Source organism: Mercenaria mercenaria, chromosome 8, assembly GCF_021730395.1.
Source record: "Mercenaria mercenaria strain notata chromosome 8, MADL_Memer_1, whole genome shotgun sequence".
NCBI classification, from domain to species: Eukaryota; Metazoa; Mollusca; class Bivalvia; order Venerida; family Veneridae; genus Mercenaria; species Mercenaria mercenaria.
This window is the reverse complement of record NC_069368.1, coordinates 15,548,586-15,575,090: the sequence shown is the minus strand read 5'-3', so window position 1 is coordinate 15,575,090 and position 26,505 is coordinate 15,548,586. Positions and strand designations below refer to the sequence as shown.

General features: G+C 36.1%; 1 protein-coding gene across 1 annotated transcript in view; it reads right to left on the bottom strand.

Annotated features, from left to right (window-relative positions):
- Window positions 1–21,859, bottom strand: part of LOC123522999 (insulin-like peptide receptor) — a 96,817-nt gene extending 74,958 nt beyond the window's left edge. Inside the window, exons 1-5 of the mRNA XM_045300578.2 lie at window positions 21,228–21,859; window positions 11,917–12,072; window positions 10,004–10,168; window positions 9,101–9,430; window positions 3,793–4,095 (exon numbers count right to left, since the gene is read on the bottom strand). Of these exons, the coding sequence (XP_045156513.1) occupies window positions 3,793–4,095; window positions 9,101–9,430; window positions 10,004–10,168; window positions 11,917–12,072; window positions 21,228–21,342 (1,069 nt within the window). The 5' untranslated portion in view covers window positions 21,343–21,859. The remainder of the gene's footprint in view (window positions 1–3,792; window positions 4,096–9,100; window positions 9,431–10,003; window positions 10,169–11,916; window positions 12,073–21,227) is intronic.
- Window positions 21,860–26,505: the final 4,646 nt, after the last annotated feature.

Sequence of the window (26,505 nt, the reverse complement as noted above, 5' to 3'; positions counted from 1 at the left end):
CAATCAATTAAAAATATTAAGAAGGCCATTGAATGCTTACACAATGTTTCTTAAGTTTTTATGCTATAGACTCATTCACATAAGGACAAGACTTCAGTGGCAAATTTTCAGATTTAACCATTACTGTGCTGGACACGACTGATTCTGCCTTTGCGACCAGTGTAGATAATGATATGCACTGTTTGCCATTCAGTCAGTATCTTTTTGTTAAGCACCCCTTTTAACAGTTAATGGTACTGTCCAAATTGGAAGATAGACAAGTTCATTATAGAAATTTAGTAGGGTAGGGGGTTAAAATGAATGTGCAGGTGCCTCCTGGCATTATTTCAAGCCTGGAAAAGCACCTGGATGGCACTGAAGACCTTCTGTTAGATATCAGAATAGTCTTTTCAAAGTACTTGACATCTGGAGCAAGGCTCAGCCCAACAGTAAGGAGAAAGTGATCTAAAATAAATGACCTTGGCCACTCACTCTCTGACCACAAACAGGGAAGGCTAAGACCAAAACTCTGATTTCTAATAATAAATCAATACACTTGAACTTGTGATACAAGTTCATGTAATTCTTAAAATGCACCATCTTATCAGGGAATGATACGGTAAAATTAGAATTACCACAGATAACATACTTATATTCGTCACGTTTACTTCAAAGCAAGGGTGCCACAATGGCAATGGATCGCTCACCTGAGTTTCACAGCTGGCTTGAACAATTTTAGTAGAGTGCAAACTTGAGGAACATTTGTATAAAATTATTTCAAAATCAGGCTAGCCTTTGCAGAGGAGGATATTTTTTAATGTTTTCTTTATCGGTGTTTATCTTTAACAAACCAATGTGTATTCTTGATTTCCACTCGGTCAATCTGACTCTGCGCCAACAAATACACCAATCAGAAAAAGTTTGTGCCAGTGGCTCCAAAGTTGAAGCCAGTAGTCTGTGAGAGACGACATACCACATATGTTAAGATATAATAACTATTACACGCATTCAGTAACAAACACGTATTTAGCTATTAAAATTTCATTCAATCATTTAAATAATAGTTAACATCTGCAACATCACAAGTGGCATTTCTTTTCATTGATTTAAATTTGATATAAACAACAGCAACCGACACATGCATAATCATCTGATCAGTCCAGAGATTGAACTCATCAATTAATCTAATCATCAAATTAACCTGACCCCAAAAATGTCACCAGCTACTCAAAACATACTCATCTCAGTGTTATACAGTTGAAATAAACAACACATGTAATCAATCATGCACAACATTTACATTGCATCAAATTCTGGTGTACAGTATAAGATTTTTACGTGCGTGATAAAATTCGGATCGCTGATATTTTTTGTTATATTATTTTATGTTGGCGCCATTAAAATTTGCGAAAGAACTGATTGTTGCACTCCCTTAAGGCCATAATAAATTAATTCCTAGATTATCATCCAAATTTTGTTCAAAAGGGGGCGGGGGGACAATTTTATTTTTTAATTTTAAAACAATAATACGCAGGGGTTCCATTTGACCCGGACTTGGGATTTTGACTCTTGAAATAAGCAAGTGTACATACAGACTCCAGGATTTCAGCTGAAGGGTTCTTTTCATCAACATGAGATATATTTCAGTTTAAACTCACAAAATCAAGCCTTATATATTCAAAATGACAGCTATTTATACATAAATCGAACCCCTGAGTGTCAGTACATGTTAAGACAAACGGCAAAAAACAGAATAAAGTAAAAACAAAAACTTTCTTTTTTACTCTCATATTACATTTATCAACAATTCAACATTTTATTTAGAAGCTGGATCGACCTGCGTTTTTGATGAACTGACTTAGTTTTCTCGAAAATAAAACTAGTAAAATATTGTTATATTTGTTGTTTTTTTTCTTTTTTTAATTAAATATTTTAAATAAATAGAAAGCAACTGTATCAATATTTCGGAATGGTATCGTTCAAAATGTCATGAGCTTTTCAATTCAAACCGATAACAAAAGGTGTGACAGTCTTTTTGTTACGATCAAATAGCCAGTAATTATCGGCAGTTAGCTTGTCACCTTGTGTCAATTTTGTTGTTCACAGTTTGATCTTGGTTAAAATAATCCCTGATTTTTTATAAGTATCCTATAATTTGTAATTTTTAATATTTCTTTCATCAAAATACTTTTAAATTCATATGAAATTAATTTTGTTTGAAAGTAAAATAAACTACTCAATCTTTTACGGAACGTAACGGCAATCTTAGATTTTAGCCTATACAGTAAGCGCGGAGAGTAGTTTCCCTTTACCAAAATGGCGAAAATCGAAAAACGAAATAAGTTTTGAAGTTAGAAAGTCATCTTTACCCATGTATAATGCGCACCCACAATTTGGGGCTGGTCCCGGGGGGTCAAAAAATTGCGCATTATACATGGGAATATTCGGTATTTTGCGGCAGCATTAAATTTATAACAAATATACGGGACCCTATCATGGTTCGTACATTTTTAGTTCTTTTTTTTTGTGAGAGAGAAATAAAAAAGGTCGGGGCGGCATAAAAAAGAGGGGGCTGGCGGGGATGATAATCTAGGAATTAATTTATTATGGCCTAATAAAAAGAAATCCATATATTCCAATAATTTTTTCCACGCATGCTGATAGTGCAACTACGGTCAAGGTAATGCAAGTGGAATATAGTACATTAACAAAATGGGGCAGATTTTTTGTTGGGTTTTGTGTCAAACAGAACTGTGGCCATACAGCTACTTTTCCAGCTTCTTTATATCAGAGGAAGACCAAAGTGCCCATCCGGGTACTGTTTCGAACATGGGTCAACCCTGAGTGGAACCATCGACCTTTCCTTCGCCAGTAGGATGTCTTCCTCACATGATTAATTCTTCTTTCAAGCAAGGTTTCAAACTTACATCAGTGAGGAGCAAGTGATCTGAAGTCAGTGGCCTTAACCTCTTGGCAATAACTGGGCAGATTTACAGTGACTATTAGACCAATTTCTGCTTTTGGATTTTTCAACTGCTGAAATGTAGAACTGCTCTACCACTCTGTGTTCACTGAATTGATTATATCTTTGGTCAAAACTTGCATTTGTCCAAGAGTCCAAAACAAGTTCCTCTGCTTATTTTTACTTTTATTTACTACTAGACGAGTAGGTATGTCAAACCCTGGAATCGCCCCCAAAAATATTTGTTCGTCTTACTAATCTGACTGATAAATAACTTATTTAAGAAACATACATGTACTAAATCGTTCATAAAGTCTAAATGTCTTCAGGACATGTTTTGTCACTAATTTATTTGAACTGGTCAATTGTGAAACCACTAGAATATGCAACTCTAAATCGGGCACAACTAGTAATATTGGTCAATTTCTCATCGTGAATTTATTTATTGCATGTACTAATGGGCTAACATACTGAGAAAAGCGCAACTTTTAGGGATGCTAAATGCACAGATTATTTATTTGACCTCATTTTTCATTCTAAAAAATTGTGCAATGACTACTGTAAAATCATTTAATTTCGTGGGCATGAAATTTCGTGGTTTTGGTCAAAACAGCAATTTCGTGGATTTCAACTTTTGTACATAAAATGAATGGGAATTTACTTGTTCGTTGGGATTAAATTTCGTGGATTGACTCAACCATGAAATCCACGAAAATTAGCGCCCCACGAATATTAATGATTTCACAGTATTCAAAACTTGAGAATTATACATGGGACAGGTAAATGCTGAAGCGTTAATATGGTCTGTGTACAATAGGCAATTCAATCTTATCAATACTGCTGAACTATACCTGTAATATTGCAGACCACTTGAGCATCGTTGCAAGGACTCAACGTTCCTCTCCAGCTAGAACGATGACTGCATTCTAGTATAGAACTTTCTGACCCAGTACAATTCACATTATTCATTCGAATTTTTCCGTTGCTGTCACCGGGAGTGAATTCAGCACGTCCATCAATGTAGCCAATTTGTTTACATAAAGTACTGGCTTCTTTGTTGCCCCAATTGGCGTTGCAGACGCGGCCCCATTCCCCTTCATGCTTCACTTGTACTTTACCATACCAACGATCTGACAGACGAAATTGTACACCATCTGCAATGTTAAACAAAATCATGATTACATCTCAATGTTTCAAAAAATTATGTTCTACTCAACTTGTAACAACACACTCTATAAGTTATATTTCAGTATTAGGGTTAAAAACATAGTCCATCTATAGGAGTATTAGAACAGACCTAGATCTGTTTTCCTTCTCAACTTTCTGCCTTAACACTGAAAGAAGCATCACAACATTTTCTTTTATATACTTCGTTGGAATAAAATTACTCAAGGAATGCCATATACTGCGGAACCATCCAGTTTCATGAACATTAAAACTTGTGGTTTTGACAAAAACATCTTTTTCCTGGGGCTATGAATGCAAGCTTTCAAAGAGGTGGTTCAAATTATAGACCATTACAGGATAACACAGACAAAGAATCATAAAATTTTGTTTACTGATGAACAGACTAAGTCTGGGTCAGATTAGTACAGAAAACAAAACAATTAAGATGAAATTCCACAGTTTTATTAATTCAAGGACAATGACCTTGGTTTTATTCTTGGTTAAACAAAAGCTCTGCCAAGCAGAGCAATATACGCCTGGAGGATTATATCAGAAGAGGACAGAAGCAAGATTAACAAGAGGACCATGATGGTCCTGAATCGCTCACCTATCCCCACATGACCCAGTGTTGAACTGAGTATGACCTAGTTATTTCTATTATTTGACATAGTGACCTAGTTTTTGAGCACATGTGACCTAGATATCATCAAGATAAAAAATTCTGACCAATTTTCATGAAGATCCATTGAAAAATATGACCTCTAGAGAGGTCACAAGGTTTTTCTATTATCTGACCTAATGACCTAGTTTTTGAAGGCACATGACCCACCTTTAAACTTGACCTAGAATCATCAATGTGAACATTTCACCAATTTTCCTGAAATCTCGTGAAAAATATGGCCTCTAGAGAGGTCACAAGGTTTTTCTATTTTCGACCTACTGACCTAGTTTTTGACCGCACATGACCCAGTTAGAACTTGACCTAGATATCATCAAGCTGAACATTCTCACCAATTTTCCTGAAAATCTCGTGAAAAATATGGCCTCTAGAAAGGTCACAAGGTTTTTCTATTTTTCGACCTACTGACCTAGTTTTTGACCGCACATAACCCAGTTTCGAACTTGACCTAGATATCATCAAGCTCAACATTCTGACCAATTTTCATGAAGATCTCTTGAAAAATATGGCCTCTAGAGAGGTCACAAGGTTTTTCTATTTTTAGATCTACTTCTAGTTATTGACCGCACGTGACCCAGTTTTGAACTTGACCTAGATATCATCAAGATGAACATTCTGGCCAATTTTCATAAAGATCCCATGAAAAATATGGCCTCTAGAGAGGTCACAAAGTTTTTCTATTTTCAGACCTACTGACCTAGTTTTTGACCGTAAGTGACCCAGTTTCAAACTTAACCTAGATATCATCAAGGTGAACATTCTGACCATTTTTCATGAAGATCCATTGAGAAATATGGCCTCTAGAGAGGTCACAAGGTTTTTCTATTTTTAGACCTACTGACCTAGTTTTTGACCCCACGTGACCCAGTTTTGAACTTGACCTAGGTATCATCAAGGTGAACATTCTCACCAATATTCATGAAGATCTCATGAAAAATATGGTCTCTAGAGAGGTCACAAGGTTTTTCTATTTTTAGACCTACTGACCTAGTTTTTGACCCCACGTGACCCAGTTTCGAACTTGACCTAGGTATCATCAAGGTGAACATTCTGACCAATATTCATGAAGATCTCATGAAAAATATGGCCTCTAGAGAGGTCACAATGTTTTTCTATTTTTAGACCTACTGACCTAGTTTTTGACCCCACGTGACCCAGTTTTGAAATTGACCTAGATATCATCAAGGTGAACATTCTGACCAATTTTCATGAAGATCTCATGAAAAATATGGCCTCTAGAGAGGTCACAAGGTTTTTCTATTTTTAGATCTACTGACCTAGTTTTTGACCGCACCTGACCCAGTTTCGAACTTGACCTAGATATCATCAAGATGAACATTCTGACCAACTTTCATAAAGATCCCATGAAAAATGTGACCTCTAGAGTGGTCACAAGCAAAAGTTTACGGACGGACGCACGGATGACGGATGACGGACGCCACGCGATCACAAAAGTTCACCTTGTCACTTCGTGACAGGTGAGCTAAAAAAAAAAGCAAAATGAATTTTTTTTTTCTGGGGTGTGAGGTGTGTATGTGTTGGGGGGGGGGGGGGGAGAGGAGAGGGAAGCAGGGTGTGTTTGTGTGTGTGTAGGTAGTGACAGGATACTAAAGGGCAAGAAACTAAATGAAAAAAACTGAAATTGGGGGAGGAATTAATAGGGGGTGGGGATGTAATGTAGATTGTTGCTGCCTGCGTATCGTCTCATCACCACCTGCCTAGATTCCAAATTTCAAGTCAATACCTTTAATATTTTTCATGTGATGCTCTGGACACAAAAAATGATGGCTAGATTTGAACTTGCTGTGACCTTGACCTTTGACCTACCACCTTGTTTCATGCACTCTGCACATTGTCTGGTCACCACCCTCCTACATCCCAAGTTTGAAGTCAATACCTTGAATGGTTAATAAGTTATGCTCCTGACATAAAATATGACTGACAGATTTGACCTTTGAGCTCTATTTGTGACCTTGACCTTTGACCTTTGACGATGTGTTCACCACAATATGTGCTCTCCCGTAAGATGTCGGCCAATATCAGGGACACTATATCATCACAAACAGATAACTGTCTTTGTTGAACAACAAAATATCTTTCTATTTTGTTCGTTTGTTCTGCAAAATGTTTTTTCTGCGACCTCTTTTAGTACTAGAAGCAGCGTAATTAATTGTTTATAAAACGTCCAAATAACACCGATCAGACTGAAAGGTCCTGCGATTTTTCCGACAAATAGCAACCTGTTCTGCCGTAACATATAACCAGTCTGTTCTCTAGCATTAAAGTCCTGTACCCATTCTTCAATACGGAAAATGCGATACGCAAGGATTGATAATAAATTGGGTATTAGGAATTTCAATTGTGTTTCATTACGCACACTGTATGAATTCAATTGGGTTTTCTGCAACTTTAATTGCGCAAATACGCAGCTTATCTGGAGCTCTGCATATGACGTCCCGTTTTTCCACAAGGGGCATATCAAAACAGGATCCTGATGGCCCTTGTTTGCTCTACTGAGTCTCACAGCTGGGCTGAACAATTCTGGTGGAGGGTCATGCAATGGAATTATCTGTGAAATGAGTTTGAAATGGCACTGCTTTCTGACAGAAAGAATTTTTAAGTTTCCATTACTGTATATACAGGAACAATAATATACATTGAGAACATACTGTCATTTTTGATAAACTGGAATAATTTGAACAAACTTAGTATAGGGTCACTGAATGAACATTCAGTGAAGTTATCTCAGAATAGGACCAGCTATTCAAGAACACATCCCCCAAATGGCAGCCATATCTTTTGACATGCTGAAATTGCCTAAAGGTCACCAAACAAAACATTTCCATAAAATTGATTTAGTGATGTACTGATGCCAGGAGATATAGTAACGATAGCTTAAACAGGCTAGAGAATGTGCAACTTAAATATTCCAAGTGTTGAAACTTCCAGAGGCAGTAAAAATTGATTACATAAATTAGTGTGACAGGTGAGAAATAGTTCAAACACAGGCTTCTTAGCTCTTTTAAAAGTGGGTGGAAAAAGTACACACAGAACTGGAGTAGGCTTTCCACTTATGGTGTTTTGGAAGTTCTCTTACTGCTTCCATCAATCTGTTTCCATCCATTAATGAGAAGTTGTTAACAGGTATTTCTATATATCGCTCTGGTGACCACTCCCCAAACCGAAAAGAACAAGTTTTGAAGAGGACTTTACAATGTTGCTACAAACCAAAATTGATGAAGATCCATCAAGCCCTTCATGATTAGAAGTAATTTAAAGTATTTCTGTTGTTTTAGTTCTAGCCGTTCCTTAAAAGAGCCAAGTGCCCCTGTTTGAATATATTTTGGAGTGGACCTTATAATGATACAGACCAAGTTTGATGAAGGTCCATCATGCAGTTCATGAGAAGTTGTTTAAAGGGATTCCTATTTTTAGCTCTAGCGGACCCTAAAAGGGGCCAAGCCCTCATATGAGCTACATAGGAACCGTCCCTTATAATGATGCCACAGATAATGCTTGATAAAGATCTATCCAGCGATTCATAAAAACAATTCACTTAAAGGTATTTCTGTTTTAGCTCTAGTGGCCCCTAAATAGGGACCAAGCTCCCCCATTTGTATAAATTTGGTAGCAGAGCTAATATTGATGCTACAGATCATGTTTAATGAAAATCCAACAAGTAGGTCATGAGAACAAGTCACTTACTGACCAAGTTTGGTGAAGATCCATCAAGCAGTTCATGAGCAAAAGTTGTTTAAAGATATTTCTACTTAGAAATCTAGCAGCCCCTAAAAAGGGCCAGGTGCCCCCATTTATATAAATTTGGGAGCAGGCCTTAAAATGATATTACAGATCAGGTTTAATGAAGATCCAACAAGCAGGTCATGAGAACAAGTCACTTAAAAATATTTCTTTTTTAGTTCTAGTGGCCCCAAGAAGGGGCCAAGTGCCCCCATTTGAACTAACTTGTGAGAGGTCCTTACAATCATGCTACAGTTTAAGTTTGATGAATATCCATCAAGAAGTCATTTAAAGGTTATTCTGTTTTTAGCTCTGACGGCCTCTAAATGGGGCCAAGCAGAAACATGTGAACAACCTTGAGAGGACCATGCCATGATGCTACTAAGTTTGGTGCAATTCTGGCCAGAAGTTTCCAAGGAGATGTCATCTGAAGAAAAGTGTGGAAGGATGGATAGATGGATGGACAACGGATGGTGACTGAACTAAATAACTCACCCTGAGCACTTCTTGCTCAGGTGAGCTTTAAAAGAGTACTTTACTTTATATCTTGCAAAATAAAGAAATACACTTGCCTTCATGTTCATAACAAAAAACACCAGCAGCTCTTCTTTGGCCTTTTGTTATTGGGTACTGACATCCAAGAGCTTCCCCAAATCCTTTAAAATCGCAGTGTTTTAGAGTTTCGACACCAACAGAGCAGTTGAAACGTCCAACAACCATCGGAACATCCGAATTACTAACAGCGTAATAAGCATAACCGCCAGCTTTACCAAGTTCTCTGCAGGCAGCATCTGCTTCAAGGTCGGTCCATTCGTAATCACATATTGGGCCCCAGAATCCGTACTGATTTGCTTGTAATAAACCGTAATTTAAACCACCGGGTAGCCTGATCTCAACGCAGTCTGAAAAATTCGAACATAAATTATGAAGGATTGACAGAAATTTATACAACTGTTTCTGCAGACATTTTAGGTTAATTAGAATCATTATCCCTTCTAAATTGGTTCAGATGAGAAAGTAAAGGTGACAAACAATTAAAAAAATATCTCAGATATCTCCAAAACCTTTATCACAAGAGGTATAAAATAGAAAAAGTAGAAACTCCACAGGCTGCACAAAAATGAAAATGCTGCTGGCTCAGTTTGATTGAGCCTGTTCATGGACGGTACTGGAAATGCATGCTACCATCCACGCCCTCTAGCCCCGGGTTGAACAGAACTCAACATTTACACGTGCTACAAGAACAAAAACAATTTGGAGACATCCGCAGACGTGTTCATACATCAAGAAAATTTACTGAAACTAAAACAGTACTTATAGTATCCAGTCTGAAATATAAATAGCATAATGAAAATTTTAAGGAAAAAGAATTTACCAGAATATACATGTATGCGTCAGCAACACTTTGGTCAATGTGTACATGTAGCAACCGTAACTACATTCTGATTAACAATATGTCAATAATCCAAATGTACCTTTTTCCGCAACAGTGGCATCGCTACAGTAGAGTGTCACATAGTCCTTGGAAAGACAGTGATTGGAGACTTTACTGCTACATTGCGACAAGTCTGTCTCATTACCCAGGCAGTCCAAGCTGACAGCTTTAATGACCACCTGAGCCAGTCGGCCAACAGCAGAACCTGTAGATATACATACAGTGTACTAAAACATATAGTTTTTTCCAACAATTTTTTTTTGTTTAGAAATGAAGCTTACCCAAGCTAATAAGCTTGCTTTTCTTCCATTTTACAAAGTCTTTCATCCAACTCTCCTAAAAGTACATTCTAGCTTGCTAAAAATTTTACTGTGGTTCCCTTTGTAAGTTATACAGATTGATATTCAGACAATATGCAAAACGTCTTTCAGCTGTTTTTAAAATACACATATCCCAAGTGATGGCCTGTCAGATGCAACTCCAGTAAGCTATAACCTTGACCTTCAATCTAATGACCCTAAATCAACAGGGGTCATCTTCTTACCACAGGCAATTTATGCTATGAATTTTGATGCCACTGGCCAAAGCATTCACCAACAATTGATGCAAAACCAATTTTAGTTTCAATAATGCAATGGTCTTGACCTCTGACCTACTGACCCCTACCCCTACTCCACCCGCCCTCTCCAAAAAAAACACCAAATAACAAAAAAAAAAAAAAAAGGATTATCTAATGACCACATATCCTGGTTACCATAGGTTACCAAAGTTACCAAAGACATAGAGTGGAAACAAATACAGAGGAGGTTTTTTTTCTTTTTATGATTAGTACTAAGAATTGAAACTTACTGGTGGCCATTGGTTACCAAAAGTTACCAAAGACACAGAGTGGTAACAAATAGAGAGCTTTGTGCAGAGGTGCTGTTTTTGGGCCACATATGATTACCACAAAGAATTGAATTATTCTATAAATGGTCACAAAAAGTTTCCAGTCTCAAGGTCACTGTGATCTTGGCTTTTTATATCCTAACAATAAAAGCTACAGTCTATAATACAATGAACAGTATAAACGAGTTCCCAAGCTACTGATGCCAAACCATTGAGGTTTGACCTATTGATCCCCAAAACATAAAGGATCATGAACTGTCCATAGGATATCTGGGAATACTAGTTCCCGGTCGGAAACTGTTATCAGATTCAAGGTCACCTAGAAGCCACAGGCAATTAGCATATGAAATTTGACCACAGTAGGCCAATGTCTTTTCCATTTATTGACCAGAAACCATTTTGTTTCAAGGTCACCGTGACCTTGACCTTTAACAATCTCACCTCAGAAAAAATGGGCCATCTACAACAGGACATTATCACATGAAACTTGACTACCATAGACCAAAGCATGATCTGGATACCAACCAGAGACCAAATTGTCTACCTTAAAGAAGACCAAGCAACATCAGCAAAACAATATTCCCATTTACATGTGGCAGCCATAAAAATCAGGTCTTTTTTTTTTTTTTTTTTTTTTTTGTTGGGTTTAACGTCGCACCGACACAATTTTAGGTCATACGGCGACTTTCCAGCTTTAATGGTGGAGGAAGACCCCAGGTGCCCCTAATTCTACGCCCCAAATGAGGTTTCGAACCCACATCGATGAGGGGCAAATGGTTTGAAGTCAACGACTCTAACCACTCGGCCATGGAGGCCCCCCCCCCAAAAAAAAAAAATCAGCTCTAGATTCTGGATAATCAACTCCTAAATATTCCTTCAGACAATGACATTGGGACTTTTAGTACATCTACACAGCATGAATTATCATATACATAAATCTTAAAACAATATGCTTGGTACTGAGTATGGAGTCAGACATTAGACTGGACGTGTGCATTGATCTTTTGTATACCCGCTAATCCTTTTTTGATATGGCATGAAAATAAAATATTAATCAACAATAACCTGGTTGGAACCTGCCATCCACAAAGTTCAACTGCCGACATGCAACTAGAGCAGCTGTTTCGTCAAAACTGTCATCGCACACTGCTGTCCAAGATCCTTCAACAGAGACTTCCAGAATTCCATAACTGTTTAAATTGTTCGAATTGGTCAATCGCACTAAAACAGAAGTATTAGCTGTTATCAAATTACAAAAATCAAAATTTATGTAAGCCTAAACTAATTGCAACAAATTCTGGATTCAATGTTTTTAAAAGAATTGTTATGTCAGTTCTAATCTATCAATTACCATCATCACTGGGAGACCAGTCCAGATGAAAAACGGACTGGTCAATCATTCAACTTTGGTAGTACCACTTATTATTCAAAGGGGTTTCGTCTGAAAGTTTATTGACTGAATGGCGAACAGTGCAGACCACGATAAGCTTGCATGCATGTGCCGGCTGATCTCGGTCTGCACTGGTCGCAAAGGCAGAATCACTTGCCACCAGCAGGCTAAAGGTTAAAAATTTCTGATTAATGACTGAATAATACGTAGACAGATGTATTTATAATGTTCAGTTCTGAAACATGTGGGATGCAGACTAGTGCAAATAATAGGATGTTTCAGGACAGTGCGATAATTTTTGACTGTCGCTGTCTCAGTTAGCGGGATTCATGACAACTATAGAATATCAGATCATAAAATAAGTCATCTCGATAAGCCAAATGAGTAAAGCTAGATGCGGACGTTCCCGTTACTGCCAACAGTACATTCACGGGGGAGGAACTGTTACACGAGACTCGGTTGTGGAGGATATCATGTTACAGATTTAGGATGCTACTGTTACAGTATTCCTGGATAACGTTACAGCATTCTGAGGATAATAATCACTGTCGGTGTTTTGTTTGCCAAAGAAATAGTAAAGATATATCTCTTTTTTGCAAAAGTAAAAATTGTTTTTCTAGATAAATGGTATGTATTTCTGTTGAGACATGGTTTAACACGTGAAACACAGTATATTGATGTCTATCAAGCGTTTAATAACAAAATCCGAAATTTTGATAGAAAATTATCTAAAAGAAGTTAATTAAAATATGTTTCAACCATATTTTATGCTCATTTGCATCGATAAAGACCCTCTTTAGGGATGCAGTTATAATACGAGGTAGAAAAATCGATGTGGGTCTAATTTTTCCTGGTTTTTGGTTGCGGGTTTACCCGCGACCAAAGTTAAGTGTAATTCTGACAATCATATAGCATCTTTATTTGATTCCAAATCACATCCAAAGGATGTTCATGTGCTTCACAAAATAGTTCCATTCATGAACAATGCGGATTAATTATCAATGATCAAGCAGTTCTGATTCAATCTGTATCCATTCATAGATTGTTTAAGATTATATAAGATCTATCAATGATAAGATTTTCCAGCCCATAGTTACATCACAAGCTAGGTCAGACAGAGTTCATCTTAGATATGAGGCACATTTGTATTTGTTTTTCATTCATGTATATTTACAGATTGCTATTTAAACAGAAAATAAATCTAACAAAACCCGCAACCAACAGACATCTCAAGGCTTTGATTTTAGAATGTTACAGTTGTGGGGTGCTACTTCTGGATGTGTTACAGATTTAGGATGATACTTCTTGAAATACATTTTGACAATATACAATACCAGGATAGCAAATAAAATCTAGATATCATGAATTATGCGGGATTTTTTTGTAAGATGTAACAAATATATTATACCAAGTGCATTTTTTTCTAATTTCGAAATTCTAAATCAACATCTATATATAATAAAATGATATATAAACATTTTCAATGGAAAGTTAGTGTTCTATATCCAATGTATATGATACTATAATCACCAATTCGCATTGAATCGTCGTTTGCACTTTAATAAGCTGTTCTTTCATAAATAGTACTAGTTTATGCTACATGTACATGTATTAAGCTAGCAAACGATGTGTCCTAGCTTCAGAAGAGCTTGGCAATGCGTGTCTTTATCAACGATTTCCATTACTAATAAGCTTAAAAGAAAATATCCTCTCGGAATCGGTAATGGAGAACTTAAGAAATTAATTGGCTTTTCTTACGACAACTCGCACATGTGCAATAAAACTTTATTTCAAATAACAAAAGATTCTTTTTTGTTAAACATGTTAAACCATCGAATCATAGTCTGCTTGCAGGCGCGTAGCTGCCTACAAGCAGATATGCATCTGCGCAATGAAGGTCTGACAAGCATATACAATCAAATAGGCTAATCTGAAGCATTGGATCTGTTTGGTCACAGTTAGGAGCCTATATCATTTAACAGAGGATTTTATATGCAATTTATAGTTAAAATGTATAATGTTTCAGGATTTTCATCTAAAAATATATGCATCTATGTCTTTGTTTGTATGACGGTGTCAAGGGCTTTTCAGGACTATGTGCCATTAGAAGGCATGTCTCAGGACTGTAGGCATTGCGTAAAGGCGAGCATGAGCACATTAAATTCGAGTTGTTCAAAAATTAGGAGTTACCTTATTAGTAACTCACTCTCTTTTTAGATTTGAACGAAAGTAATTAATCTATGTGAATATAAATAAAGAAACACTTAAAACATTTTTCGATTTCGCTCCGCGATATCTTTGGTGATTTATTTTGAGGTTATGAAAAAACAATAACAACCGATGTTCAAACGATCGGTCAGTTTGCATGGAAAACGGATGGGAGATTTGCTCTGCATAACTTGTATCATCAACTGTTCATCGTATGTGATTCTTGACATATCACAACCGATATCTTCTCCCGTTAGGTGGAATGTTGTAGTTTTTCTTTCTTGTGTTTTTAAACGTCGTTACCGCAACGCCACTCTAGTACATGTCTGACTGCCTCAAATGACAAAATAAATGTTGTTTAGCAGTATTTACATCTAACAACAGAATCCTGAAGAAGGAAAAAGTATCATCCTAAATCTGTAACACATTAAGAAGCAGCACCCCACAACTGTAACATATCCTGCTAAACTGCAACATTCTATAAAACCACGAAACATGTAACAGTAGCATCCTAAATCTGTAACATGATATCCTCCACAACCGAGTCTCGTGTAACAGTTCCTCCCCCGTAACATTGATAGTGCAAAGGGTTTGTGTTGGTGGGAGTAACAATCAAGTACATAAAAGATATGCAGCTGGTAATGATACAACACTGTCAATAACACAACTCTACACTCCCTGCACTGTAACTGTTCTTTCCGAAGTCGGCTCTAAAGGTAGTCAATTACATTTTTGTTAACAAGTACTATTTTCTGGACATGTATAAAATTTGTACACTTCAGCTCATATTCATTGCACTAACAAAATAATCTTGTTAGTAGATACAAAGAGCTACATTCTCATCAGATTGCGGTATTCTGTATTTTACATATTTTTTTGCTACCAAGTTCCTTCAAGGTGGAAATTACAAGAGTGTCATGATGGCCATAGATTGCTCAGCTGAGTTTCACAGTCCACAGGGATAACAATTTTAGCACAGCCGCCTAAAACAAATTCTGCCAAATTACTTGAAAGTGGGAAAGATGATTTTCAATTCATAATTTGATAATATTTAGTATATGGTCACCCAAAAACATTTCTGTGCAGTAATTTCAAAATCATTTTAATAATAATATTTTTTTTCTACTTTTAGCTCTGACTGCAATAGTTTTTTGTTCAATCAGATCATGATAGAGGATTATTCAAAGAACATAATTATGCCAGAATCTGGCCAACAGTGTCTGCCTAGAAGATTTTTAATGCCCCTCCCGCTAATGGTATACATATAGGGAAAGTGTTCCAGTACCTTAAAACCTCTATTTATTATAACCTGTCAAAACCTTCGCCTGTTTTGACAATTTGCACTCAGAAAAACAGGATATGGAAAAGTATTTTCATCCGCTAGAACCAATCAGTGGAACTGCATCACGTAGCTTCCATACTGAAAATTCTGTTCCCAATGGCGACTAAAGTTTTGAGTGGAGACAGTGTAAGGTTTCAGTTGGTGAAAGAAAGAACTACAAGCTGATGAAATAACAACAAGAGCTGTCCATAAGACAGCGCACTCGACTTTTGTCAGTGCTTGACTCTGAATTAGAGATTTGCCAGTAAAAACTTTATAAAACTTTAACCAAAAATGTCTAAGTTAAAAAGGGGCATTACTCTGTCAAAATTCAAATCAGTTATGGGTATTGTTTTTCCTGGTGTAGACTTGACTTTGATAGTAAATAATTATTTTAAGTTTCAAGTCAAAATCTTTGAAAGTAACAGAGATATTCGACTTTATCAAAAACTTAAATAAAAAAATTCTAAGTTAAAAAGGGGCATAACTCAAAATTCAAATCAGAGTTATGAGGATTGTTTCTCCTGGTGCAGACTCTGATACTAAATAAGTATTTTAAGTTTCAAGTCAATAGCTTTGATAGTAACAGAGATATTTGACCTTATCAAAAACTTTAACCAACGTCGACGCAGACGCAGGGGCGAGTGCAATAGCTCTACTTCTTCTTCGAAAAGTCATGCTAAAAACTATTGATAGCAACTAAGAGGAACCCATTCAGGATTGAAAGTATGGTTCCAGATTTTAACTGGCCCAGACAATGAATTTAATTGACAGAATGTAAAACAGTGAATTTTTTTGCGCCGATTTGACTCCGAAATTCAGCGTCTTCTCAACTGACAAAAATGGTCAAAATTCCCAAAAAATGCTTAAAAATTCCCAAAAACGAGATGAATTTTCCCAATTAGATTGATTTCTTATGAAAGCTGAACTAAAACGATGCAAATAATCATAAAAATTCTGACTCGAATTATGGTCTATTCGCAGAATTTTGTTGCCAACTCTAAGCGCATTGTTTACATAAAACGGGTCACGGCATAGTACAGCATTTAGTATGACTTTCATCACGGTCGCTAAACGCTTTTTCATGCGTCAAAATGATTTGGAAAAACAATGTTAGAAACTTACCTAAATTATCGGAAAATGTCGCATAATTCCAAACATTATAATAAGAAAATAAAACTTAAACACGCCATCGGTACTCAGGACATTCGAACATCTTTTGGTAAAGTTAAAGAGAAATTAAATTCAAATCAAACGTCAGAAAAGCAAAGTGATCTGTCAAAGAAATCTGAGTCCCCACAAAATGACCCTCGATCAGAAATCAACAGAAGCTCATGGTGACCCTAAGCTATCTGAGCCATCAGATCCTGTGACATCAGAAAATGACCTGTCTGTCCTCTTTGTTCAACCTCAGTGCATATTTGAATGAAATAAATTTACCTTAAAATAAAACTTTTTTCAAAATGATTTCTTTATTAAGGTTTTGTTAATTTTTCCCAATTTTGAAGTTTATCGCGCTAAAAATTCCCAACTGAAAAGGCATGGGGCTGTTGCCAAAAAAAGTAAAAAAAATCACTGGTAAAAGTATGAAACATGAAATACAATTTGTGGGAATGCAGGGGCAACGAGATCTTCACCATTATTATGCTCAAATAAAATAAAATCATTTAATTTCATGTTTTGTGTAAAACCAAGCAAGATTTAGCATTGTTTTCACTAGAATTGTAATATAAGATTCTTTCACTGGTTGTAGGTGCAGATGGTAATGTCTGGCCTCGAGGGTAACTGTTTAGGTGAATGCCTGAAAATTTCCTTCTATTTCTACATTATAGGAATAATTCTAGAAAATGTGATTGTTGCAATAGTCCGAACTTTTGTTCTGATAAAAATATTTTAAAAATTTAAACAGATCTGTAAATGGTAAACCTAGCTCTTTCAAGGGATATCTGTTTAAAAAATCATCTGGGGTTGCTAAAATTTATAGTCCATTCCCTGATTCACAAAAAGTAATGAAACTCGTGCGATTCAAAGGATAATGCCGTCTGAAAAATAACAGTACGAAGCTCAGCAATTTTTTTTCTCCTTTATAAAATACTGTACAATTATATCTCTGAAGACAAAAACATGCATTTCTAGCTAAATTTTGCCTTGTGCTCATTTATAGTAGTAGTTGAACAATCTGATCTATGTATGTACCGGTAGACTGGCCGATACCTGAAGTCTTGAAGACACTGTCGTTTACTTTTTCATTATTTTTAATTTTGCTTGAGTAAAGGTATATAACAAAGACAAGACATTTGACAGGTTTTACACCTAATGCATTTCTCTTGCGCTATAGCCGAGTTCAGTGAAAAAGTACCCAAGCAAGACTTTAACCGGAACTTGTTTTATAATAATAACAATATTAATAATATCAATAATAATAATTATATCTTTCATTGATAACACTTTTGAACCCGGGCCACACTAACATATATTATTGTTGCTGCCTCCAGCACTTCAAAGAGCGAGTCGGATGAAAGATGGTCGGCATTTTTCTTCACTAGAGGAAATGAAAAATATTTGATGACTAACAATTCTAACATAAAATTGCTTGTTGACAATTTTCGGAGGTATAAATGTGTGTTCGCACCCGCCCAAATGTCACAGGGTGAGAAAAATGTGCAGGCAGACCGGGACTCGAACCCGGGGCCTTGGAATATTATTCCGATGCTCTACCGACTCAAGCTACTCGACCTCCCACACATTTTCTCCCTGTTTTAATAGCAAAACAACTATTTGGCTGAAAATAGGGTATCTCTGAGATGTGAATGATTACCAGAATATACAGACAAATGTTTATTCTACAAAAAGACCTAACTCTAAGAAAAATATACTATTTTTTTTTAAGTCAGGTTTATTCTTTTCCTTCTAAAATCATTCTCAGAAATTTTTTTTTAAATCATGCAGTTTTCCCCAAAAATTGACTTCACATCAGGTTTTTTATTCCCCTTTGCCCAAATACCAAGCTTTTTTCCCCCCCAAATCACAGGCCTGGGCCCCTTCCCCGCTGGTAAAAAAACACCTGAAAGTACTTCTCTAGCCGCTTAAGCCATGATAAAAGTTGACGAAGATAGACAGCATTGGAATCGTGTGTCTAAAAGACGTTGTCAATTGCGGACAAAAGGAAAGATATTAAAAAAAAACGTTTTATCCTAGAACAGCATTGATTCTTTTTTTCCCCCAATGAATCCCTCAAGATACGTTGGACCTCTCACTCTGAAAGGCTAGTGTACCTACCATTAAGGATACTGCAGTTGGTTTAATATGAAAACAATTTTTTAAGCGCTATGCGTAAGGGTGTAGAGTAACTTCGGGTATATTCGACACCTTAAGCATAAAAACGGTGAAGCAATTTTCGGTTCAGAATGATCGGTGCGAACATTTCATGAAAACGAAAGTAGACCTTTTCTGCGTCTTCAGTATAAAACGCTGCCCAGTGTTTGCATCTACATCGTCAATAGGATGGATATTATTCTGATTGTTGTCGTCGTGTAAGTTCGACATCTTTCGGGCAAATTCGGCACCCTGGTAGAGTTTTAAAAAAATATACAAGTTGAAGATTTATCTTTTTTATATAGCTACATTAAAAACAGCAAATGTCGCAATAGACATAACACAACAGTTTTTATGCTGACGAGTAGGCTCTAATTTTTTCAGATTTCATAACTCGATCAAGCTATAAAAAGTAAAACAAAAGAATAATCTTTATTAATTGTTCAGCAGATTATACAAACGCCGGCTAATTGTTTCGGGAAACAATAAAATATAGCCTCATTAATTATGTTTATTTATTTATCGCTGCTGCCTTCTTTTTTGACAATGGTACCATTTTCTACCATCTGAACGGTGGGGGCAAGTTTTGATGGAGAGTAAGAGCTCTGCAACACTTCGCACGAATTTGTCTGGACATTTTAATTTCAAATAAGGCGTATTTGTTACCGAAACCTTTGGGTTACTCGGCTATGATTGTTTTAAATAACGATGATATGTTCTTATTATATCCTATTCAATATATTTTACTTTGCACAAATTTTGATTGTCTAATTAATTGTCATAAATTCGTACTGGTCCCAGATGTAAATATGTGCACGCTAATTAAATGCACAGGTGCTTTTTTAATGCACAAATCAGTGACGTAATTAGCGACGTCAGCTTAGGTTAACATACTTTAAGAATCTGCGTGGACAAATTAGGAAAGCATGGATATGGTTAAGAAACACACTTAAACCATTTGTATGCCGTAAATATCCTTTAAAGACGATATAATCGAATAATTTTGATAGTATGTCGAATTTGCACAACAGTGTTATATCTTGTCGTGCAAATTCGTCACCCCTAGCCAAGGTCATGCTTGGAAACCGGGGAATATTATTTGTTTCTAAATATCAACATCAAATATATTTCTGTTTGTATTTCGGTTAAGTAAAGTCAAAATGCAATTGTAAGAATAGTTTTAAATACCTTAGCTCCGCTGACCATTCTTACAGAAAACTGTAACTACGATTTTCGTTCAAAATGAATTTGAATGTCGAAGTTACCCGATGCGCGTATCGGAAAAGGAAAGAAAGCCTGTGTGATCAAAATGTTCTCATGATGTCATATACAAATATGACGTCATATAAATTACTTAAGAAAAATTATTCAAGGACATTATTGGTTTTTCCACGTGGATATTAATTCAATGTGTCGAATATACACGACTGTCGAATTTTCCCGAAGTTACTCTAACAACATATCAAAATTCTCTCACTGTATCACGAGATACATTAGTCAGAATAGTCTGGGCGATACGCATATTGTATCATCTATATATCTATATACAGGCCTGTTTCAAGATACAGTGAAAAGTAGAAACATTGAATGAGAACTTTCATACAATTAGTGTTAAAGATAGTAACTAAACAAAATGTATAATTTATAACAGTTTCTTTATCATTTAACCAAAATTTCAAGTACTGTAGATACCCATGTGTAATGCGCAGCTTTTTACCCACCCCCAGCCCCGCTTTCATACAAAATTAATTTCATATAAATTTAAAATTTGAATTGAGAAGCTCAACACCATTCCGAAATACTGAAACAATTGCTTTCATTTTGTCACATGAAGGCTTACTTAAGGTACTCAATTTGTATCACGATATGTACCATATCCTTGCATCTGTATCCCGGAATGTATTGTATCGTGAGACTTACGTATCGTTACACCCCAAGTTATGTGTCTACAAGTTCTGTTCGCGGACCCCTTGCCAGTGCCAAGTTTGTTTACTCAAGGAATGAACTTATGAAGGATAGTAAATCTTTTTGGGTGCCAACTGCTCATGTAATCAGACATTTATTCATACATAACAGTGATAGAAATGTTTCAAATGTTCAAACTTCAAACTGAGCTTGAATCATTCTAAGTTTCAAACTCACCATCAGAAACTCGTGCATCATGGAATGACCCCTGCAGTCCCTCATCAGAGGCCACAGTGCATTTAAATGGCACGGAAAAAAGTAAAACTGTAACTAAATAATTAAAAGTCTGCATAATATCTGTTTACACTACATCTTAAAAATTTAAAGGCAAATGATTCGTCCAATGTCGCCGTAACCTGTAGCAGAAATATTTGTTTTGGTTTTTCAATGGCGGCTGTTTATCAATGAAAGGCGCAGACATAAATTCCAGTGTTTTCTGCATGATCTTAATCAAATCACGCCGTATTAAAATCACAACCACAAGTGTACGTCTATCCCAGAACTAAAAGTGACGGTAGTTATTATCCAAAACACTTTCTTCGCTAATTTTCAGGCATAATTCCGCTGACTTCCTGTGTACAAAATAAGGCATCCATTTTCAAACAGCCTTGAACCTTAAGTAATAAAATGTCACTCGCATATATCCAAACTATCACGTATCAATTTGAATCAGTCATTGAAAGGAATTTAAGCTCCATTCTTTCGTTCTTTCGCCTGATTCCAACGGTAAATTATGTACATTATGTCAATTAAATTTACACATGTGTATTCCAAGACTATGAACACAGAGAAACATAAACGTAAACAACCTCTCGCGTTGATTGGTCAATAGATCGCACAAGGTATAGTCTGTTTCAAGGCGGAATCTCGGTGACTGAGAATGTCTGCACGTTGACTGTACATTGCATTACATTTGCAGTTACATAATTTACCTGTGCCAACATGATATTATTTTTTTTGCATCGAGTTCACCGAATCGTGTCTCTTAGCACACAGTTCACTAATAAATCAATTGAATAACAAGCCCCAGGTACTTAATCAAATTTAATGCGTAGACTACTATTGTAAAATGTAGATTCTATATTGAAAATATCTTTAATCAAATGTCAATTTGTTTGTTTTTTCCATAGATTTAGTTAAAAGCGGGCATGATATTTTTAGAAATTGTAGAGATACACAATTCTTACTAAAAGATATTCTAAAAGTTTTAAAACAATCCAATCAAATAAAATCAAAATAGACTTCTTTTTTTTGTGGGTGTGTGAAAATATGGAGAATTACGGTGGTATGACTAATTAGGATATGCATTTATTTTTTTGAAGATTAAATTATCTCGTGCGCACGACATCATATCTCGCGCAGGACATCTTATCTATATATATTAGGGCCCTTTGTGTCTTTATGTATGTTTAGGTCATTAGTAAATAGTAGATAATTATGGTCCCTCATATTCAGATGTTATTTAAATTTCCCACAAGTACAATTTTATCACATCATGTGTGTGTGTGTGTGGGGGGGGGGGGGGGGGGGGGGGGCAGTGCACATAATTCAAAATTAAACAAACATAATTAATGATGCTTACCACACCCTATTACCTGATGTCCACCACGCCGAGGGATGCGGCTGCCACAGAGGTCAGAAATCAATAACGGTGAATAGTGGTGTTAGTTTTTTTAGCTGTATTTTTTCATTTCGACTTTCCATGAAGATATTCTGGTGCAGGCATATGTGTAAATGCCTAAACATATTATATGATTAATCCTGGTCGCCAACTTTGCGAAATAAAGAAGTATTCAGCTGTTTAAATTGGGCGTTTATTAAAATTGATCCGAAAATCATATTCAACGGTCCAATTCGAAGTGTTTACAAAATAATTTGATCGGGGTTACCTCACACGTCAAACGATCAATCATCTGGGGATAATCCTGGCAAGTTTCAAGTCTGTCCGTACGTCTACACCGACGTTATGACCCTTCAAAGGGACCCGGGTACAGCCACGTATGGTAAACTTTACCGCAGAGGGCATTTTTAAATGATGCCCATCCCGCCGAGGAGTCAAAATATAGGATATCGTTTACGACAGAGGGAAATTTTGTGTAAAAATGTCTGTTTTGGCTGTTTGTTTTGCTTTTGAGACCTGGGAGGTCATGGAATTATTTGCAGTATGCATTGTTTATATACTTATATTTAATAATGGGCGATTTTTCAATGGCGAACACCGCTGTAACACGGTGGTATTAAATCAGTCTAGATTGAACTTCTATCTATCTCAGACGTTGTTTTGCTACTGTAAGTCTTCGTTTTGTAAACTCAATTTTGTTTCAATTTCTTTTATCATGAAATATACAGAAATAATGATATCGTAAGTCCTGATGGTATCGGTACTTGCGTTCTTGCTGGATTCAGTGTTGAATTTACGGTTTATATTAAATGATATATCGTTTTGCAATCAGTCTAGATTGTATATATATATATATATATATCCTACATTGCATACAATATGATACTGTACATGTATAGAGTTGTTTTGCCACTTAAAGTCTTCGTTTTGTAAAATCATTTTTGTTTCTTTTTTATCATAATATACAGACATTTGCTGCCAGCAATGAAATCCTAAGTCCTGGTACTTACGTTCTTGCTGGATTCAGTGTCGAATATAGGTTAATATTAAATATCAAATTGTTTTGCATTATCAAGCTTTCATACTAAGAGGCTACAATAGTAACATAGTTCTACATAAAAGATCCGTTAGGCTAGAAAATTTAAATATATTTGTTGTCAGTGGCATAAGTCAAGAGATCGGTTCTAAATAAAGCTGTTATTCATTAATCGTTTACAGAAATGTTCTAAACAATTTATTTTGTATTCAATTTCAGAACCAAAGATGAAGGCATACACGTGTTATTACTGTAACAATGATTTTGAAGTTAACACGGGAGTGATTGACCATTTAGTTAATTGTCATGTCAAGAGAGATCTATCAAAATGCAATGGAAGTAACTAAACCATCTGTTATTACCGAGTTACTATCTGAAATGAAGATTTCATTCTGATCGATCTCTCTTGAAAACTTTAAAGAGGTATTCAATTTTGCCCTGTAACTTCGATACATGCCCAGACGCTGGTCACTAGAAATGAATATTTCACCTTCATTTGGAATCACGTCGGTATATGTTTTCTTCCTATATCCAGCATTCCAAATGTTTTCATCTTATTCCAGTTCCATGTACTTAAATGGTCAATCACTCTAGCGTAAGCTGCAAATCAGTGTCTTAGCATTTTTCAAACAATTCTCATGCATTTCAAATATATATGCTTAAATATACTACTCGATAAACTGTGTTTAACTATATGATCTGATGTGTATTTAAATGAAAGCTGTATATAATAAATGCAAAACGATTTAATACCTAATATTAACCGTAACTTCAACACAGAATCCTGCAAGAACGCAAGTATCAGGACTTAAGATATCATTATTTCTGTATATTTCATCATAAAAGAAATTGAAACAAAAATGAATTTACAAAATGAACATTTACAGCAGCAGAACCAATCTATACATGTAGCAGATAGTATGCAATGTCGGAGATAGAAATACAATCTAGACTGATTAACACTGTGTTACAGCGGTGTTCGCCATTGAAAAATCGCCCATTATTAAACATAAGTATATAAACAATGCATACTGCAAATGATTCCATGACCTCCCAAGACTTAAAAGCGAAACAAACAGCCAAAATAGACGTTTTTACACCAAATTCCCCTCTGCTGTAAACGGTATCCTATATTTTGACTCCTCGGTGGGATGGGCATCATTTAAAAATGCCCTCTGCGGTAAAGTTTATCATACGTGACTATACCCGGGTCCCTTTGGAGGGTCATAACGTCGGTGTAGACGTACGGACAGACTTGAAACTTGCCAGGATTATCCCCAGATGATTGATCGTTTGACTTGTGAGGTAAATTCGATCAAATTATTTTGTAAACACTTCGAATTGGACCGTTGAATATGATTTTCGGATCAATTTTAATAAACGTCCAATTTAAACAGCTGAATACTTCTTTATTTCGCAAAGTTGGCGACCAGGATTAATCATATAATATGTTTAGGCATTTACACATATGCCTGCACCAGAATATCTTCATGGAAAGTCGAAATGAAAAAATACAGCTAAAAAAACTAACACCACTATTCACCGTTATTGATTTCTGACCTCTGTGGCAGCCGCATCCCTCGGCGTGGTGGACATCAGGTAATAGGGTAAGCATCAATCTATAGTTACTCGGGTACCTGATCTTGGTCGGACTCATAACTACACTTCCATGTCGGGTATATCTATATCACTTCGCCACATGGGCGCAGACTGGGTCCAAAACCTTCCAGACATAAAACTGGTGAAAATAGTGATATTCTTTAACCAAAATGTGGAAAGTTTCCGACCGAGTTCGAACCCCTAGTCTACTACCGGAACATAATATGCATGTAAATGTAGGCACGTGTATTTGATACATTTTGAAATTCAAAGTAGCCGTAGAGGCGAACGTTATACCACATATTGATGTATGGTAGTAAATATTCAACTCCCTATATGTAGACGTACCAGTTTTACATTTTTACTTTCTGAAAGTCAAAACCAGCAGCCCATTAACAATTTTTGCCTTTGACAGACGTGCAGATGTTCAAATTTTGCAGACAAGGGGCAAGATATTAAGTCGAAATTTTGAGCTAGTACCTCGAGTTTTTTGGCTATTAAATAAATGCAACTGCCACTAATGTTCTTCCATATAAGACAGGAATTTATGAAATGATACGTTTAAGAGGGCAACATCAGTTTATTCACTGTCTGAAAGTGGAAACTGACAGCAAAAGAATCTCTAAAATAATCATCATCTAAGGTATCTTAACAAAGTACAGTAGTATTTCATCAAAGTTATTTTCATGCAGTATTTTCTCTTTTATCCATACTTTATATTCCTTTTTTTTAGCTCAGCTGAGCCAAAGGCTCACGGTGAGCTTTTGTGACCGCTCAATGTCCGCCGTCCGTCGTGTGTCCAACATTTTCTTAAAAAAATCTTCTTTTTGAAAACCGCTGGAAAAACTTTAAAAATCTTCTTGTCTAAAACCACAAGGCGTAGAGCCTTGATATTTGGCATGTGACATCATCTAATCGTCCGCTATGAAAATTATTCAAATTATGCCCCTGGGGTAAAAAGGGGCCCCGCCCCGGGGTTCCAAACTTTTACATAGACTTATATAGGATTTTTTAAAATCCTGTCTGAAACCGCAAGAACTAGGCCTTTGATATTTGGTATGTAGTATTGCCTTGTGGTCCTCTACCAAGATTGTTCAAATTATTACCCTGAGTAATTTTAAGGTATTTTAATAAAAAAAGTCATCATTTTTAAACGCCCGTTTGAAAAACGGGACGTATTATGGGAACGCCCCTGGCGG